The sequence below is a fragment of the Vicia villosa genome, linkage group LG2, assembly GCF_029867415.1.
Source record: "Vicia villosa cultivar HV-30 ecotype Madison, WI linkage group LG2, Vvil1.0, whole genome shotgun sequence".
NCBI lineage: Eukaryota > Viridiplantae > Streptophyta > Magnoliopsida > Fabales > Fabaceae > Vicia > Vicia villosa.
In genome coordinates, this window is record NC_081181.1 from 144,596,351 (window position 1) to 144,615,598 (window position 19,248).

At 33.5% G+C, this 19,248-nt stretch overlaps 2 protein-coding genes across 4 annotated transcripts; one reads left to right on the top strand and one right to left on the bottom strand.

Annotated features, from left to right (window-relative positions):
• The first annotated feature begins 259 nt into the window (after positions 1-259).
• On the top strand, positions 260-4,808 carry LOC131652311 (protein NRT1/ PTR FAMILY 7.3). Its single transcript, XM_058922141.1, has 5 exons — positions 260-415; positions 615-735; positions 2,517-2,734; positions 2,836-3,398; positions 3,610-4,808. The coding sequence occupies exons 1-5, from the start codon at positions 383-385 to the stop codon at positions 4,478-4,480; spliced, it is 1,806 nt and encodes a 601-aa protein (XP_058778124.1). The 5' UTR covers positions 260-382; the 3' UTR covers positions 4,481-4,808.
• On the bottom strand, positions 2,495-10,491 carry LOC131652312 (pyruvate kinase isozyme G, chloroplastic). Of its 3 annotated transcripts, none has more exons than XM_058922143.1 (12): positions 10,178-10,490; positions 9,807-10,085; positions 9,548-9,713; positions 9,303-9,437; positions 9,059-9,169; positions 8,838-8,926; positions 7,684-7,746; positions 6,635-6,810; positions 6,162-6,219; positions 5,858-6,006; positions 5,500-5,608; positions 2,495-5,412 (listed from the first exon to the last, which is right to left on the bottom strand). In XM_058922143.1, the coding sequence occupies exons 1-12, from the start codon at positions 10,343-10,345 to the stop codon at positions 5,299-5,301; spliced, it is 1,617 nt and encodes a 538-aa protein (XP_058778126.1). In that variant the 5' UTR covers positions 10,346-10,490; the 3' UTR covers positions 2,495-5,298. The 3 variants fall into 3 exon arrangements, with proteins under 3 accessions (XP_058778126.1, XP_058778125.1, XP_058778127.1); XM_058922142.1 differs by having other exon boundaries at positions 6,162-6,264; XM_058922144.1 differs by lacking the exon at positions 2,495-5,412 and having other exon boundaries at positions 5,841-6,006; positions 6,162-6,264; positions 10,178-10,491.
• Positions 10,492-19,248: the final 8,757 nt, after the last annotated feature.

Genomic DNA, 19,248 nt, shown 5'->3' on the forward strand with positions numbered 1-19,248 from the left:
AATTTTATTTCCTAAAAATGAATAATTAAAATATTGCAAATTTGATGTCACATTTTACAATAAGTATGATGTCATATTTTACCATAAATATTCCTAATGCTAAAACACAACTTCTAAGATATTTTTCCATTAAACTTAGGCTGGTGATATTTTATTAAATTTTGCATTGTCATGTAATTTAGGTACTTTTGGATGATAATGCCATGTGGACCCTAAAATCTCCACCGTTGATGCCACACACTCTACCCCTATATATTCAATATCACTCCCACTCTCCTCCTTAACATTTATTTGTTCTTCTCTTCTTCACCCTTCACTTTCCTCTCTTAGAGGACACTATCTCCCTTGCATTTTTCTACCACATTCTTCTTTCACTTTAACAATGTCTTGCTTAGAGTTAGAACTTCCTAAAGAGGTTTGTAGAAATAAATATAAAAATTCCATCTCCAAATAAACATTCTTAAAAACATGATAGTACTTGTTCATGATCATATATACATGTGAATTGGAACATGCTTTGTTGTTTTTGTTACTATATGCATTTTTTGAACATGCATAAATAAGTGTTATCAACAATGGATGTAACTTTTTGCTTTCTATAAAACTCTTTGCAGAACAAGTTCAAAGAAGAGTCAGAATCAGAAGAGTTGACTCTTGATGGAAGTGTTAATTTCTATGGCCGTCCAGCAATCAGAGCCAAATCTGGAAGATGGGGTGCTGCAACCATCATACTCTGTAAGCTCCACAAACATAAAATTGCAGACCATTTTTTTAAACATTTTAGATTTTTTTTTAATGATAAAACTCACACTCGAATAAGTGAAATATTACAGATTCGAAGCATATTACAACATATTAAATGTAACTGAATAATAAGACCAAGTACAATTCAGATGACTCGGTCTTATAATTCAGTTACAAAAGAATCTAGTTTTCATATAATGCAAATGATACATATATAAGCTCATCACCTATTCATTTTTCTTTGAAAAACAATTGAATCTTCATCAACAGGATATATACAATAGTATAATAAATTGTGAATAATCTTGTTCTATAAGCTTATTGATTCCCAAGAATTTGAGGAAAAAAGTACACATGCAAATACATATTTATGTATATGATGCGTATACGTATAGTTTATGATAGCTGGAGAGAGAGTGAGGCATTGGTGTTGGTGCCGTAGAAGTTTGAGAAACCTTGTTAGTTAGTAGTAGTTATAAAGAAATTTTACCTTGTTGGCGTGTATAAAATTTTAGATAGCTTATCATAAAAAGTGGTAAATGAAAATTGAAGTTGCTTTTTGTGTTGTGTTGTTGAAACTTTTCTAGCTTATCAGTTTTACAGATAAAAGGAAGAAAAAAACGACAAGTTTCAATACAAATTCCTATGTAACATTTTTTGTCAGCTTTGTTGCATGCAAAGTTGTATGGAGAAAGAGTATGCAATTCACATGCTTAAACTTTATACTTTTATTTATCATCACTTATTTTATATTTGATTTTGTAAGTATAGAGGGAGAAGAGTCTGTGAATGTTGAAAGAGGGTTTTGGCTGGATCTGAACTGTAAAAGACAAGAGACCTGAAATTTCGGTAACTTGGAAAAGACAAAATGAATAAATGAAGCATGCAATACATAGAAATATGTTTATGACACGTAATGAGTGATAAGATTTTGCACTACTTAGGTGGATGACATGTCTCATGGACAATAGACATGTAACCAACCTAATAATAAAGAATATAACTGTACTCCGCAAATTCTAGCTGAATTGACGGAAGTCGATATTATTAAGTTGGACGCATGATCAAAGTTCAAACTTTCATACTCACGGTGATGTGAATTTTTAGTAGTTATTATCACTTCGTCCTGTGAATTTTTAGTAGTTATTACCACTTCATCTATTTAAAAAAAAATTAATATTTAATTCTTTAGAAAGAATAAGGATAGGTAAGTAGTATACTTCTTTTGACAAGAGGTTATAAGTTATAAATACCTAGTTATTGAGGAAAAAAGTAGTTAAATTTATAGAATAATTCCTTTCCACAAAACTTACTTTTCAAAAGTGTTATCTCACCTCTCAAACCATTAATAAGAGGGTGTTCATACCTAACATTATATTATAAAATAAACTTTTTTTTAGGGTATATATTATAAAATAAACTTGTTTTAACATCTAGTAAGTCAATATTCTAATATGAATATGATTATTGTTCTTATAGAAATAAAGTAAAATTACTCGGCAACACCTTTTCCACCACAGAGTAAAGACAAGAAAACAAATTCATAGATTTTTATGCTATAAAGTATTTACAAGAAACTTAAGTAAATAACTTTAATTCTTAACTGAAATTTTCTTCCTTGTATAGAAATCTTTCATTCTGCATGAAGAGTCTAATACAGATGCCTAAAAACAGAATCCAAAACAACATAAGACTAAAAAAAGAACAAAAGACACATAAATGAATGCTTGAACATGAAAACAGAACACTAATTCATTGTATCTATTGATCAGTGAACCAATGTCTGGCAACTCTGGCATTCTTTGGGATTGGAGTGAACCTAGTGGTATTCCTGACAAGGGTGGTAGGACAAAATAATGCAGAAGCCGCAAACAATGTGAGCAAATGGACTGGAACGGTTTACATCTTTTCTCTTGTGGGAGCTTTCCTTAGTGACTCTTATTGGGGAAGATATAAAACATGTGCTGTCTTTCAAGTCATTTTTGTCCTAGTAAGTAGTTCCTCATGTTTTCTCTCATTTTTCATCTCCGTACTATCTTTGTTTTCGAGATGATACATTATTTCCTTGACTGATCAATATATATATGACAGGGTCTAATGTCCTTATCACTGTCATCATACCTCTTCTTGATTAAACCAAAAGGCTGTGGGAATGAAACGATTCCATGTGGAAAACATTCAGGTTGGGAGATGGGGATGTTCAACCTTTCAATCTATCTCATTGCCTTAGGGAATGGAGGTTATCAACCAAATATTGCTACATTTGGAGCTGATCAGTTTGACGAGGAGCATTCGAGAGAGGGTCTCAATAAAGTGGCCTTCTTCAGCTACTTCTACCTGGCTTTGAACTTTGGGCAACTCTTTTCAAACACCATTCTGGTCTATTTTGAGGATGAAGGAATGTGGGCTCTGGGTTTCTGGCTGTCTGCAGGCTCGGCTTTTGCTGCACTGATACTGTTTCTAGTAGGCACCCCAAGGTACCGACATTTCAAGCCTAGTGGCAACCCTCTCGCCAGGTTTTGCCAAGTCCTCGTAGCCGCATCAAGGAAAGTGAAAGTTCAAATGCCATCAAACGGAGAGGATTTGTATAACATGGATACAAAGGAGTCATCTGCTAATATGAACAGAAAAATCCTCCACACTCACGGGTTCAAGTAAGTACTAGAAGCTACCTTCAGCTGCACAACAATGCTTTCATATGTAGCTGATGTGTATATCCGGGGCTGTGAGCATGAAATGCTTCTCCATTAATATTTAGCTAACTTTGTTACTTAGTAAACAAAATTAATTTTTCAGCATTATTGGCCATTCTTGATTCTAGTAAATTAAAACGAATTGATCAACTTTCCTTCTTTTCTTGTGAAGGTTCTTGGATAGGGCAGCGTTTGTATCTTCAAGAGATCTTGATAACCAGAAGTCCGCAAGTTACAGTCCATGGCGTCTCTGTCCTGTAAGTCAAGTTGAAGAGGTAAAGTGCATACTAAGACTTCTTCCGATTTGGCTCTGCACCATAATATACTCGGTGGTTTTCACACAAATGGCTTCTCTTTTTGTGGAGCAAGGTGCTGCCATGAAAACTACTGTTTCCAATTTCAAAGTACCACCAGCTAGCATGTCTAGCTTTGATATTATCAGTGTGGCTGTCTTCATTTTCTTTTATCGTCGAATTCTTGATCCATTTGTGGGAAAGCTTAAAAAGTCAGACTCTAAAGGACTTACCGAGCTTCAGAGAATGGGAGTTGGACTTGTTATAGCTGTGATAGCAATGCTTTCAGCTGGAATAGTTGAATGCTATAGGCTTAAGCATGCAGACCAATCATGCACCCACTGCAAAGAGTCGAGTACTTTGAGCATCTTCTGGCAAATTCCTCAGTACACATTTATCGGAGCTTCTGAGGTGTTTATGTATGTAGGGCAGTTAGAGTTCTTCAATGCTCAGACACCAGATGGCTTAAAGAGTTTCGGAAGTGCACTTTGCATGACATCCATATCCCTTGGCAACTATGTAAGTAGCTTACTTGTCAGTATAGTTATGAAGATATCTACCGAGGATCACATGCCAGGGTGGATCCCAGGAAACCTCAATAAAGGTCACCTAGATAGGTTTTACTTCCTCTTAGCAGCCTTGACATCGATGGACTTGATCGCCTATATTGCATGTGCAAAATGGTACAAGAGTATACAGCTGGGCGAGAAACCCAAAGAAAATGATGAGCCAAGTAGCTTAACAGTCTAATTCGCATGAGGCATAACTCAGGCAATACTAATAAGAGAAAGAAGGAGCAACTGGTAGAAATAATCTTGATCATATGTTCCATTGGAAGAAATGCTTTGCGGGTTTACAGAAAGGGAAACCCTTCTGACACGAGTCTCTGATTCTCTTCCAACTTTAACCTGTCTTTAGGACACATCCATATTTTCCATTTACGTTCTTAAAGCCCAGTTGTGTAAACTTAACCTCAACGAGACAATGACTGTTTTAGGGTCCCAGGAATCCTTCCTTCTTTCCCATTTGTAAGTTCCATTGATAAATAATGAGTTAAATATGTTATTTGGATTTCCAACTGTGATGTCTTCATAATGCATCCGAATTGTTAGCAGCATACCAAAGTCATTCCTACAGTATTGTGGACTGGCAAAGCATCCTGCATAAGATCACTTAGGAAGAACAAAATAAGGCACTAACTAAATTATACTGCTTGTAGTATATTGACAGAATAAGTTCTGTATAAGATCACTAACAAAAAGGAAAACATAAACATGTGATTTAAGAAATTTACTAAATGCACTCAAAGGTGCAAACAACAATTCCTCCAAAGCAAAACAACATAGGAATTTGTAATAGTAAAGAGCATACTTAACAAGCAATAGTGAGTGAAAATTTGCTTCACAAATCATTATTTGCATTACAGAAGCTCCTCAATTACCCAACTAGCTGTTTCAAATGCATAGCAATAAAAATTACAATTCATAGCAAGACTTAATTACAAGTGAGCGAGAAAAGAAAAGGCTATTGCATACTCGTGAGAAAGAAAGACCCTTTACAGAAGAAATTTATCCATGAACCTCGCGAACTTGAATGTGGTGAATGGATTCTTTACGCCAGATTGGTTGTGCTCCGCTTTGAACAAGAGTAACATATTGTCCCTCTTGTATATGGCCTTTACTCTGCAGTATGAAGTCTTTCAGCAACATTTAAAAGAATATTCATAAGAGAAAAAGAAGATAAGTGCAATTGATCGAGATATCACTCACCAACAGTAGCTTGAGAGCTCTAGCGAATGTCTCCTCTGAATCATTTGAAAATTGCATGTATATAGGCATAACACCATGATAAAGTCCCAATCTCTGCTTAATCCTTCCTCTGTAATAGTAAAATAAGAAGTTATAGATGCAAAAGAATGCTGACTAAGCACCTGTTACCTCAAAATAATATACAAATGATCAAGCCTGGAAAATTTGATATTCATGTTCAAAACCATAATGAGTTCTGTTCATCTTAAAAACATAGCAAGGATAAGTTCATCAACTCAAGTTTATTTTTCTGGTTCGATGCATATAAGAATATCGATATAAATACATGACATGAAACATACATGCTGCTACTACTCACTCATTTGTGAATGCAAATATTGTTGAGTTGGGCCTATAATGGCTCAAAAGAATAGCCATGGATCCAGTTCTGGTGAACACAATAATAGGAGTATTAAGAGTGTTAGACATAGTTGTTGCATGGAAAGCAAACATTTCTCCCATATGACTCTGTCAAAGTAAACACAGATCAATTAGGTTCTAGGATATTATCAATCAAATCTATGGCAGTAAATCTTCTACATTCTTTTGCTCGTGAAACAAAACTTCATAACTAGATATGTAACTATGTAAGTCACAAGGAGGCTTATTTCCGAACTAATTACCTTGTGGAATCTCAAATGACTTGGATAAGCATCACTTCTAAAAACATTTGATTCATTCCTGAGAGCCACCGCATGCATAACTTTAACAGATTTCAATGGATATCTGAAGTAGTTGTAATCCTTTTAAAATAAATTTATTACTTTAAAAATTTAGGAAAAGAAATACATCAAATGCAGAACTCATCAGCACAAGACATATTCTGTTAAATGAACAGCAAACAATAGTAAATGAAAGCAGTTTAATAGTGAAGGAATGGAATGCATCTTCAAATGAAAGCAGTTCTATGCATCTTAATATCATAATATGAAAGGGAATGAACCACCCAAGGAAAATGGGGTAGATAGTTTAATAAAAAAGGTGGTTAAAAGTAGTATCTCTTTTGCATTACAAACAGTAAAACGGAAGTTTAAGAAAAGGTTTGAACTGATAAAATAAAAAAGGAACCAAGATCACCAAGGAACAGCAAACACACTTTCCATGTGCAGTTTCTCCTGAAAGCATGACAGCGTCGGCACCTTGTCTTACTGCAATTGCAATGTCTGAGACTTCCGCTCTAGTTGGTGTGGGATGAATAATCATGCTTTCAAGCATATTTGTAGCCACAATAACTGGCTTTTGCATTTTGTTACATCTTCTAATGATGTCATCCTGTTTTATTAAAAATGGGAATGAACTATATAGAGCATGAAGTTAAACACAATCCTATTTCCTATATATCAGTGAAAAGATATATAAGAGAAACAGCTCATTTATGCAGACTTGATATCGCAAAATTATTAAAAAGATAAGAGAAACAGAAAACATATAAGTTTTATGTAAAGTTTTACATGGATTCTAAAAAACCAAAGACATCCAATTTCATAAACAACATTTACTGTTTCCAAGTTAGAAAAGCCACCACCACTTACACACAAACACAGACAGGCCATAGTTTGTTCACTGCTTTTTAGAACATCAATAAACTTTGTAGTGTGACAGCTATACAAATAGTAGAGAAGGGCTTTCCCCAAAATTTGTGCACACAACTATAGACATCAATATGATGCTCCATCAGTCTCATCATAAGTGTTCTATTTGGAATCACTAATTCTTAGATACTTCAGAACACCAAGACCATATTTCTTATCTTCTGAAATACCTCATTTATTTAAGTAGTCTGTCCACCTATCTACTCCTACTCTCAAAATCTCCATTTTATGTAATGTTTTTTACTCTTTTATAAAGGTATTTTAGTCAACATATTATTTTACTATAGAAATCAACATAACTAATCATTTTCTTAACAAGTGTGTTACTATAAACGACACCTATGAGAGGGAGGGAGACTAGAAAGTGAAACTTAGAACGGCTACCTAAATGCTATATTATTAGATTTTTCACCGATGGACACAAAGACATTGAATACATAAACAAATGTACAGAAACATTGTTTATCAAACATATTTTGTAGATTGTCTAATGAAAGAACCTATATACATCGTCACTATGGCATACATATCATATTTCTGAGAATGAGATTACCTGCAGTAAAGGAACTTCTTCTATTGGGAGTTCAGCTCCAAGGTCCCCACGAGCAACCATGGCCTGCAAAATAAAACGAACTCAAAAAATGAGCTACATGCTACATACAGATAAATATCATACTTTGATCCATACAATTGCTAAACTTTTAATGACTTTCTCCAAAATATTGACTATGAGAGAGTTGAAAAACCTATCAAGAGGTTCAAACCAGTTCAGGGTATACCAAGTGTTAAATCAGCTATAAGAGGAAGTTTTCAGCAAAACTTTGTTAAATGATGTGCAATAGATTTTCCTAATTTGGCCTTTTCCAAAAAGATTCATTTTCATACATTATCGTCTATCGGAATTTACTACAAAGCCTGCACAGAGAATGTGATTGTGTTTGGGTATCTATAAGAGCAAGGTTAACTATATGACGGTTAGAGTTGAAAGCACATCAGCGTACTTTCCAAAACATAACAGCGTCTTCAATCTACCTAGTAAGCTGGTATTTTGATATTGTAAGAAAACAAGGAAATTATCAACCACCAATAATGCAGAAACAAACAAGCACCAAAACCACCATCTATCCATTATTTGACTTGAAGGCTGAAACTATGCAAGTAGTGTATATGTTATTATCAGACAATAGCTACCATAACATGTTTGCATGAAATAGCAACCTAAATTAAGAAAGATAGTGACTATAATCCATGAAATGCACCCAGCTTTGATGCAGAGCAGGTATCATGAATGCACAAAACTAAGAGGAGGGGAAAACTATAGTAGCTTCTAGTGTGCGGTTATGTTCTTCTCAAGTCCTGTGAAGAACACGAGACTTAAAATTTGAAAAATAAATCTACAAAAACAGAAAACTCAACACTTGAACAGTTCTACAAGGACAACCATATGTGTATCTTGAAAAGTTCCACATTTTGTTTTTTAGTTTCTTTTTCAGGACTATGTTCACAGGCTTCACATTGAAGTATAGAACTGTTAATCATAGCAAATACTTTTCCTCCCTAAAATTAATTCCAGTTTTTATATGTTCAACAGTAACAAGGACCGAAAGAAAGAAAAAAAGGCTGCAAGAATAGCATAAGTTTTGATAGTTTTAACAAAAGGTGTTAAAATATGGACATAATACATAATCTGAACAGTAAGTAACTAACCCCGTCTGAAGCTGAAAGTATAGAATGAAGATTTGGTATGGAATCAGCACTCTCAATTTTTACAATCACGTGTATATCAGCATTGTGTTCTGAAAAAAAAATGTACAATTAGTGTGTTCTTAAGAGTATAAATACAACAATACAGAAGAAACATGCATATCAAATCCACACACCGGGATAAAAATCACAAAAAGGAAGTTAGACAGCAAGAAAATAATTACTTTTGAGGTATTCTTTTAACTCATAAACCACTCTAGCATCCTTGACAAATGACACAGCATAGAAGTCTACTTGATTATCCACCCCAAACTTAATATCCTCCCAGTCCTTCTCTGTGAAGTTAAACACATGGCAAAGTAGAATAAAATGCATTAGCATGCTATAACAATACCTATCTTCACGTAAGTAGCCGAAACCTATTGCCTCTCGGCAACCAATGTACAACAAAATACAAAAGAATTATACCAGTTATGGAAGGAAGTGTAGCACTTTTTCCACGAACATTCAAATGACGCCTAGATTTCAGTTCTCCTCCGTCAATAACTTCACATTTAACCACATCTTTTGTCTTTGACTTAACAACAAGAGACATCATTCCTCCTAAAATAACAACGGAAAGAGATTAAAATCTACTTAATTTACATATAATCGAACTAGGTGATTATGCAACAATTGAACAATTAAATACAGATAGTAGCATACATACACACCGTCAACGAGAAGTACGTCTCCATCCTCCACATCATTGACAAAATCATCATAATTGACACTGATAGTATCTTGTGTGCAGACCCCTCTGTTAATAGTGAAATTAAATATTTGCCCCTCTTTGAGCAATATTGGTTGGGGCACATCCCCGCTTCTAACTTCAGGACCCTGCCAAGAAAACTAGTTAATGCCGCACAAATATGTATATAACAATAGCAACAACACGACACCGATACATAGTGATTATATCTAGGCACTTACCTTGGTGTCAAGCATGATGGATATAACTCTGTCTTGGAATTGAGAATTGTATTGTTTAACGAAATCAATAGTTTTCTGGTGTGAATTGTGGTCACCATGTGACATATTCAAACGTGCTACGTTCATTCCGGTTTCGGCGAGTTTGGAAATCATGTCAGGTGAGCTGGTAGAAGGACCAATTGTACAAACGATCTTAGTTTTGGTGCGTTCTTCATTTGATCCTTCTCGTGTTCGTGCCATGGCATAGTAAGGGGAAGAAGAGTTAGTGTAATCATTGCCCTATATAGAAACAAATAGAATTATAGGTTAGTAGTAGTGGTTGCGATGAGAGAGTAATGAGTTGACTATGTTGAAAGAAAGTGATTACTTACGAGAGTTGGAGAGGTGTTGGAGGAGGTTATGGTGAGAGTTTTGGGTGAGCGTTTGGATGGGGGGTTAGAATGGAATGAAAGTTGAGAGATGGAATTGGAGGAAGAGAGATTGAGGTTATAAGATTTGAAGAGAGACGTAGGGGAAGAAAGATGAACAGTTGACATCATGAATGAGTGATGAATGACAGAAGCAAACAAAGTAAGAGTGTTGTGTTGTGGTTTTCAGTGTTGGAGTTGTTTATTAGAATTCCGAGTTGCGACAAGACTGTTGACTGTTGAGAGTTGAGAGTAACCAGGTGCCACAGCCCACAAGAATATCCTGTTATACTTATATCCATGCAACTACTTACTATTGGTGGTCAAGCTGGGAGTTTTGGAGTTTAGCAGCCAAACAAGTAAATAAGTTTTGTGGAAAGCCTTTATTCTTCAACTACCTAATTAATAATAAAACATACTACTAAACACCCTAAAATACCCTTTAAGAAAAATATAATTACTTTTAAAAAAGCCCTTTAAGGTAATTTGCTAAATCAAAATTTTATTTCCACCAATAACATTTCTCCATTCCTCCAAGTGGCAACCCCTTCCAATATTCTTATTGGGTGTTTCTTAATATTCATTGGATTTCAAACTGAACAGTCTTTTAATCGGGCAAAGAATTTCCTCCATTCATTTTATTCAAATTTTAATTGCCCACACTTTCCCCAACTTTTCCCAATTCTTTCTCTCTCCCGTTCTCTTTCTTCCCTCTCTTTCCCCCTCAAACCCTAAAACCTTCGTCACCCTCTTTCTCCCTCATATTTATGGCCACCACCACCTCCAATGAAAAAACCAATAACATATTTGTATTTCTCATCTCACGGGCTTCCTAATGATCCGGTTAGATTTTTGTTTTGATGGGTTTCAGTTTTATGTGTTGTTCTTTATCTGATTTTGTTTTTCTGTTTTTTTATCTGTTTCAGTGTGTCCTCTACATTTTCACATCAATAAACCATGACATTCTTCCTGAATAAATCAATGTTCACAAATGTAAACTCGTCTCCTTTATGGTAAACCAATATTATTTTTTATTGCATTTTGGTTATCATTTTCGTTTTTGTTATATAATTCCGATTTAGGGTTTGGGATAAGTGTTTATTTTGTTTTACTTATGGTTTTGAGTTTTTGAAAAAACAATTTAGGGTTTGCTAAGAAATTCTGTTTTTACTCTGTAGATATGAATAATACTGATTTGAAATTAAGTTTTTACTCTATGAATCTAAATGTTTCACAAATGTGTTTTGGTTGGTCTGAAAATATGTATTTTCTGGGTTTGAGGGATCTTATTTAAGATATTTAAGTTCAAATCCACTAGAACAAGCATGGTGTTTCTTCTGTTATTAGAACTTGTGAGTTATTATTTGTGAACATTGCAATATCAATATATGGATTAATATGTTTCTTTGACAGAATGTATGGATTATGTTTGAGGCGTTGTTTATGTTTTTGGATATTCCTATCTCCTTTCAATATGTTTCTATTTGCCTTTTATTATGTTTATTTCCTTGCTGTGAGTAAGGAGGGATGCTAAGATGCTAATTGTTTTTGTCTTTTGTAAATGTATTTTTTAGAAGTCAATAGGAGGCTTGATGAGTGGGTGAAGCTTGACCAGCTTGATCTTGATTCTGTGGGGGAAGTTATTGATGAGAAAGTGGAGGAGAAGGTAATGATTATACCTTCAAATGGCTTGCTTTCAGTTATTTTGACTGTCTCTGTTATTTTTTCTGAAAGAGGCATAAGAAAGCATTCTTCCCTCCATGAAAAAAAGTATATCTTTAGTGAGTAAGAGTAGCATTATGCTCTGTTCATTTAACATAAAAAAGTAGGTGTCTTGGTTTGCACATGCTCTATATATGACACAGCAGGATTGCAAAATGCCAAGCCAAATGAACATTGTCAATTTGAGGACAAAGTATGTTAGCGCTGAATATTTTAGTTAATAATATTAAATTGTTGTTGAAGGCTGAATTGAAATGTCTTTAAGGTTTCTAACTTATTATATTAAACCAAATGTGCAGTATTTTAATATTTGGTCTGTTCTATATGTAAAATAAAAAATATAAAACATGAGATATGGACGAAGTATAAATCAATCTGTTCTATTATTCTTCTGACTTGCTTGGCAGGTATATGCAAATATTTGATCCCGGGTTCAGATTCAATGGAGGATCATACCAAATGCATCTGATGTATGCACCTGTATTGAATTACAACACTGAGTTTCCCCAGCTTGGATCCCCTCCTGATTCACAACCACCTGATGAGTTCCAACCAATGCCTCTTCCGCAACATATATATGGGCAGCATATATTAGGTATATATGGAATTATAGATTAATGGTGATTTCATCAACTTAAATTCTAATGGATATTGTTTACTGTTAACTATAGAAACTAAGACTGACATTTGAAAAGAGAGCTACTAGAGATTAGAAGCTTGCGTGATTAAAAAAGGCACATTAGTTGATATATTACTATTAGCATACATATGGTTTCAGTTGGTGCTTGCAATTCTATTCCATAATCTAAGCTTCAATGTGATATATGACTGCCTATATTACCATTTTATTCCATTACCTAGGCTTCAATGTGATAAATACTTACTCCTTTGTAGTGTTCTCCAGCAATGTGATAAAATGCAACTCTTGATGAATCTCTAACCTCTTCGGTGTATCTCTCCTAAGGATGTTTGTCTCCTTACTCCTTTGTAGTGTTCTCCAGCAACTGCCTTTTATGCTTTTTTTTTAACATCTTAAACTGTATAATAAATAAAAAACTTGTGTATACATTTAGTTCAGTATAAAAAAAATAAGGTACAAAGGCTGATTAATGAATTATTATAACATTATAATTAATCACAAGAGGAGGAAGATTTATGGATTAATTCTACAGACTCATTGGAAAAACATAGTAGTTGAATTGAAACTATAAAGCACATATTTTGTTTTTTTTTACGTGTAACTTTCCTTCCTTTATATGATGCTATCACTTTTTTACAATGCAAAGTTAACAGCCCACTTTAGGGCATCAACTTGCAGCTTTGTATTAATATCAATAATATATATTATCAGTCAGTTACATACATATACTTATTTTTAGTTATAAATAATTTTTTCCGTTTTTAATTATAAATTCATTAATATAATCAAAGAACTATCCTTGGGATAATTACTCTTAATACTTTTTGAAGTCATACTTTATAATTTATTGTTTTTTTTTTTTTGACAATGTAAAAATGTATTAAGATAAATACACAAATATTTAAATTTAAATTTTATAGTGTAATCACATTTCAATCAAATGATTTAAAATATGAATGAATTTACGCGTGCGTTGATATTTTAAATATGAATGAATTTACCCGTCTATTGATTGTAATCAAATATTATTTTAACTCCACTAAATTTTTCACGGGTCACTATCACCACAGTACCTTTTTAATTTTAATCAACAAAATATTTGTAAATGTTTATGGTTATTAGATATGTTGGATTTAGAATATTGGTGATATGTTACATATTTATTTTTAAATATTTGCAGTTATTTGTGATTTTATAATAACAATTATATATCATTAACAACCAAGCCGATCTAAGATACTGAATTTTATTACTGAAATTCACTATTTTTACGGGTCACTATCACCATAATATTTTTCTTATGTGAATTTTATCACTGAAACTCACTATTTTTACAGATCACTATCACCATAATATTTTTCTTACGTGAATTTTATCACTGAAACCCACTACTTTCACGAGTCGCTATTACCATAATACTCTTTTGCCTATTGCATTTCCAACTCTCTTTTTTTTTTTAAAATAACTACTGTATATAGCTTCATTACATCTATATTATATTTTATGAATCTTAATTTAACATTCGTCATTCGAGTTCTTAAACTTCTTTTTATACGTTTGTAATACATTATTCATCTTAAGATTTGAATTACCAGTGCGGACGCACGGGTCTTCTACTAGTTAAATGAAATATAGTACAACTTTAAAGTGGGAGTGAAGGATGTAAACTAAAAAGAAGAAATAGAAGATTAAAAAAAAGAAAGTATAGAAGATTAAAAAAAAAAAAGTGTGCCCTTAGGCACATGTTAAGAACTACTTTGCTAATGTGTGGCCTAAGGGCACATGTTAAGAACTAGTTTTTCTTGGAAATTATGCGCTGCTTTTATTAAATATTTAAAATTTATTTATTTATTTATTTTTTCAATACAAAATTTTTATTTGTAGGTTTCTTAACGTATGTCATTAGGGCACATGTTAGCATTTCCCTAAAAAAAAATATTTTGACACCAAATTATAGTATACATTGCATGTCATTAGTCATATTTGTTAAAATGTGTCTTTGCATGATGCATTTTTTAATTAGTCTTAGGATAGAATATCTATTATTTTATTGTTAATTTACAATTTAGTTTTCTATTTTTTAGCTTCCTAGTTACTCTATTTATTGCTAGAATTATGGAGCACTATTTACCATTTAGTTACTAGTACCAATATTTTATGGATGCTCTTTCTTCGTCATTTTCTTTATATTATTCAAAACAAAAACCTATGAATCAATGAACACTTCTACGAATCAAAATGAGAAGTTCATCAAGGAGGATGAGGCTGATAAAGTTGATGAAGTACATTTCAAAAGTTTGATTAGGTGTCCAATGTATCTTACATCAACAAGTTCCGACATTTTATTCTCAGTGAGTTTGTTGCCAAGATTCATGCACTGTGCTAGCGAAATTTACTTGAAAGCGGCAAAAAGAGTTGTAACATACATTAAGGAAAATGTCCATTATGGAGTCAAGTACACCAGCGTCAAAGACTTCAAATTATATAGCAATTCAGACAATGATTGGGAAGGTAACTTGGATAATACGAATAGTACTTTAGGGTATTGTTTTAACATAGGTTCAAGTGTTTTATCTTGGTATTTAAAGAAGTAAGAAGATGTAGCTCAGTCAACAGCAAAAGCTGAGTTTGTAGCTGCAATAGCAGTAGTAAAACTAACTATTTGGTTAAGGAATATATAAGCAGATTTGGGTATGAACCAAGAGCAAAGTACCCATATTTATGTTGATAATCAGCCATCTATTTCAATCTCATTAAATTCAGTATTTCATTGGAAGACCAAACACTTTAATGTCAAAGTATTTTAAATAAGAGAAGTGCAAGAAAATGGCGATAAAAGTTTGGTTTCTTGCAAAATAGAAGACCAAGCTGCTTATATGCTTATCAAATCGTTTCCTCTTAGCATGCTTGAATTTTTTTTGGGAGGGGGGCTTGGAGTTTGCAGCCTCCAAGATAATGACGAGTGTTAAAATGTGCCTTTGGATGCTGTATTTTTCAGTTTGAATAAGTCAAGGCATAATAACAATTTTTTCATTGTTAGTGGACAAGTTAGTTTCTTATTTTTTTTTAATTTATTAGTTAGTTTTTTATTTGTGTTTCACTTAGTTAGTAGTGGTTGCTATAATTATGTAGCACTATTTTCCATTGATTATTATTTTTCTAGTATTTGAACATTAGTTTCTTATTAGATAAAAGTAAGCTTTGTAGCAATATTTTTTGCACTCTTCTTCTCTATTATTTTCCCTTTCTTATTTAAAACAAAAACATATGAATCAATAAACACTCCCATGAATCAAAAGGAAAAATTCATCCAGGAGGATGGGGCTGATAAAGTTGATTAAGCACATTTTAAGAGCTTGATTGGGTGTCTAATGTGTCTTGCATCAACAAGGCCTGACATCTTATTCTCAGTGAGTTTGTAGTCAAGATTCATGTATTGTTCTAGTGAAATGCACTTGAATAAAGCAAAAAGATTTGTAAGATACATTAAAGGAATTTTCCATTTTATAGTCAAGTACAGTAGGGTCAAATACTTTAAATTATTTGGCTATTCAAACAATGATCTGGTAGGTAGCTTGGACGATATGAAGATTTCTTCATGGTATTGTTTCAACATAAGTTCAAGTACTTTCTCTTGGTGTTCAAATAAGCAAGAAGTTGTAGCTCAATCAATAGTACAAATTGAGTTTGTAGCTACAACAACAACAATAAAAATAGCTATTTGGTTCAGGAATATCTTTGCAGGTATGGGTCTGAAGCAAGAGCAAAGTACACAGACTTTTGTTGATAATCAAGCAGCCATTCCAATCTCATTAAATCCAATATTCAATAGGAAGACCAAGTACTTTAATTTCATGCTATTTTACTTGAGAAAAGTGCCATAAAATTGGTGATGTTAGTTTGGTTTATTTTAAAACAGAAGATCAACAGTTGATATATTTGCTAAGTCATTTTCACTTAGCAGGTTTGAATTTTTGAGAAAAAAGTTTGAGTTTGCACCTCCAAGGCAAGGAGGAGTGGTGAAATGTGCCTTTGGATGGTGCATTTTTTGGTTTGAATAAGTCAAGGTAGAATATCTATTATTTCATTGTTAGTGGATAAGTTAGTTTCTTATTTTTTTTTTGGCTTACTAGTTAGTTCCTATTTGTTTTTCATTTAGTTAGTAGTGCTTGCTAGAACTATGGAGCACTATTTCCCATTCAATTATTATTTTTCTTATATTTAAAAATTAGTTTCCCAGTAAATAAATTTAAGCTTTGCTGCAATATTTAGTGCACGTTCCATTTTTTCCATTTTTCTTTTCTTATTCAAAACCAAAACCTATGAATCAATGAATACTCCTATGAATCAAAAGGAAACGTTCATCAAGGAGCATGTGGCTGATATAGTTGATGAAACTCATTTCAGAAGCATCATTTGGTGTCTAACTTATCTTACATCAACAATGCCTGATATCTTATTCTCAGTGAGTTTGTTGCAAAGATTCATGCATTGTGCTAGTGAAATGTACTTGAAGGCAACAAAAAGAATTGTAATATACATTAAAGGAACTGTCCATTATACAGTCAAGAACAGCAGAGTCAAAGACATCAAATTATTTGTCTATTTATAGAATGATTGGGTAAATATCATGGATGATATGAAAAGTACTTTAGTGTATGGTTTCAACATAGGTTTTAGTAATTTCTCTTGGTGTTCAAAGAAGCAAGAATATGTAGCTCAGTCGACAACACAAGTTAGTCTTATATCCCTAATAACGGCGGTAGAACTAGTTATTTTGGTTAAGGAATATCTTAGCGAATTTGGATTTTAAGCAACAACAAAGTACACTGATTTTTGTTAGGAAGACAAATCACTTTAAATCCAATATTTCATGGTAAGACAAATCACTTTAATGTGAAGTTATTCCACTTAAGAGAAGTGCAAGAACATGGTGATGTAAGATTGATTTATTGTAAAATAGAAGATCAAACTTTTGATATATTTACCAAGTCGTTTCCACTTAGCACGTTTGAAATTTTGAGTGAAAAGTTTGGAGTTTGCAGCCTCCAAGGTAATGGGGAGTGTTGAAATGTGCCTTTGGATGCTACATTTTTTAGTTTGAATAAGTCAAGACAGAATATCTATTATTTCATTGTTAGTGGACAAGAAAGTTTCTCATTTTTCAGCTTACTAGTTAGTTGTTAGAACAAGATTTGTTCTGATCAATTATCTTAGTTTTGATGATAACAATAATATGAATTTTGCTTAAGATAATATGGTACTCTAATCCAATGCAATTTCCCTTTCAGGAAATATATAAAAAGTACGCATAATTCAGCGCTCAGAAGCTTTGTCTCAAGGGTTCAGCATGCAACATCAGAACATGGTCTGGCAAGACATCAGAAGATGGTCGAAGCAGAATCAGAACATGGGTCTATGGAAGCATCAGAAGAACATGAGATCAGAAGCACTGAAGCTCAGAAGATGGTATCACGCTCAGAAGCACTTCAAGGTCAGAAGATCAGAAGATGCTATGCACCAAGCTGTTTGACTCTGATGATATTCAAACGATGTATTCACAAACATCAGATCAGAAGGAAGTACAAGTGGCAGGCTACGCTGACTGACAAAAGGAACGTTAAAAGCTATTAAAGGCTACGTCAGTAGACACAGCGTGAACAAGGCTCGAGGTAGTTGACAAAAGCGTATAACATTAAATGCGACGCTGTACGGAACACGCAAAGCATTAAATGCATTCAACGGTCATCTTCTCAACGCTTATAAATATGAAGTTCTGATGAGAAGCAAGGTTAACGATCCTGAACAATATAATTCAAATTAACTTGCTGAAACTCTGTTCATATCCAAAGCTCAGAATCTTCATCTTCAACAAAGCTCACTACATTGCTTTTGTAATATTTTAGTGAGATTAAGCTTAAACGATTAAGAGAAATATCACAGTTTGTGATTATAGCTTTTAAGAAGCATTTGTAAACTCTTGAATTGATTACATTAAGTTGTAAGGAACTAGAGTGATCGTGTGGATCAGAATACTCTAGGAAGTCTTAGGAGTGAACTAAGCAGATTGTAACTAGAGTGATCGTGTTGATCTGTATACTCTAGAAAGTCTTAGAGGGTATCTAAGCAGTTGTTCCTGGAGTGATCAGTGTGTGATCAGTAGACTCTGGAAGACTTAGTTGCTGACTAAGTGGAGAACCATTGTAATCCGTGCGATTAGTGGATTAAATCCTCAGTTGAGGTAAATCATCTCTGCGGGGGTGGACTGGAGTAGCTTAGTTAACAGCGAACCAGGATAAAAATAACTGTGCAATTTATTTTTATCGTCCAAGTTTTTTAAAGCTACACTTATTCAAACCCCCCCTTTCTAAGTGTTTTTCTATCCTTCAATTGGTATCAGAGCCTGGTTCTAAGGTGCAAGCACTTAACCGTGTTTAGAAAAGATTCAGGAAGAGAAAAACGCTTCAGTAAAAGATGGTTGATGAAAGTGAAAAGTCTACACCTACACCTGCATCTACATCTGGCTCTGCTGAGCAATACAACGGTAACAATGGTTATACTAGACCGCCGGTATTTGATGGTGAAAACTTTGAATACTAGAAAGATAAACTGGAAAGTTACTTTCTGGGTCTAGATGGTGATCTATGGGATCTTCTGATGGATGGTTACAAAC

Bases quoted from the DNA above. Each gene is read 5' to 3' on its own strand.
- LOC131652311 (XM_058922141.1), top strand. From the start codon at position 383: ATGTCTTGCTTAGAGTTAGAACTTCCTAAAGAG. The intron at 416-614 runs GTTTGTAGAAAT...AACTCTTTGCAG, and splicing joins AGTTAGAACTTCCTAAAGAG to AACAAGTTCAAAGAAGAGTC. The intron at 736-2,516 runs GTAAGCTCCACA...TCTATTGATCAG, and splicing joins TGCTGCAACCATCATACTCT to TGAACCAATGTCTGGCAACT.
- LOC131652312 (XM_058922142.1), bottom strand. From the start codon at position 10,345: ATGATGTCAACTGTTCATCTTTCTTCCCCTACGTCTCTCTTCAAATCT. The intron at 9,714-9,806 runs GTAAGTGCCTAG...TTTTCTTGGCAG, and splicing joins CCATCATGCTTGACACCAAG to GGTCCTGAAGTTAGAAGCGG. The intron at 6,811-7,683 runs GTAATCTCATTC...TTAATAAAACAG, and splicing joins AAGAAGTTCCTTTACTGCAG to GATGACATCATTAGAAGATG.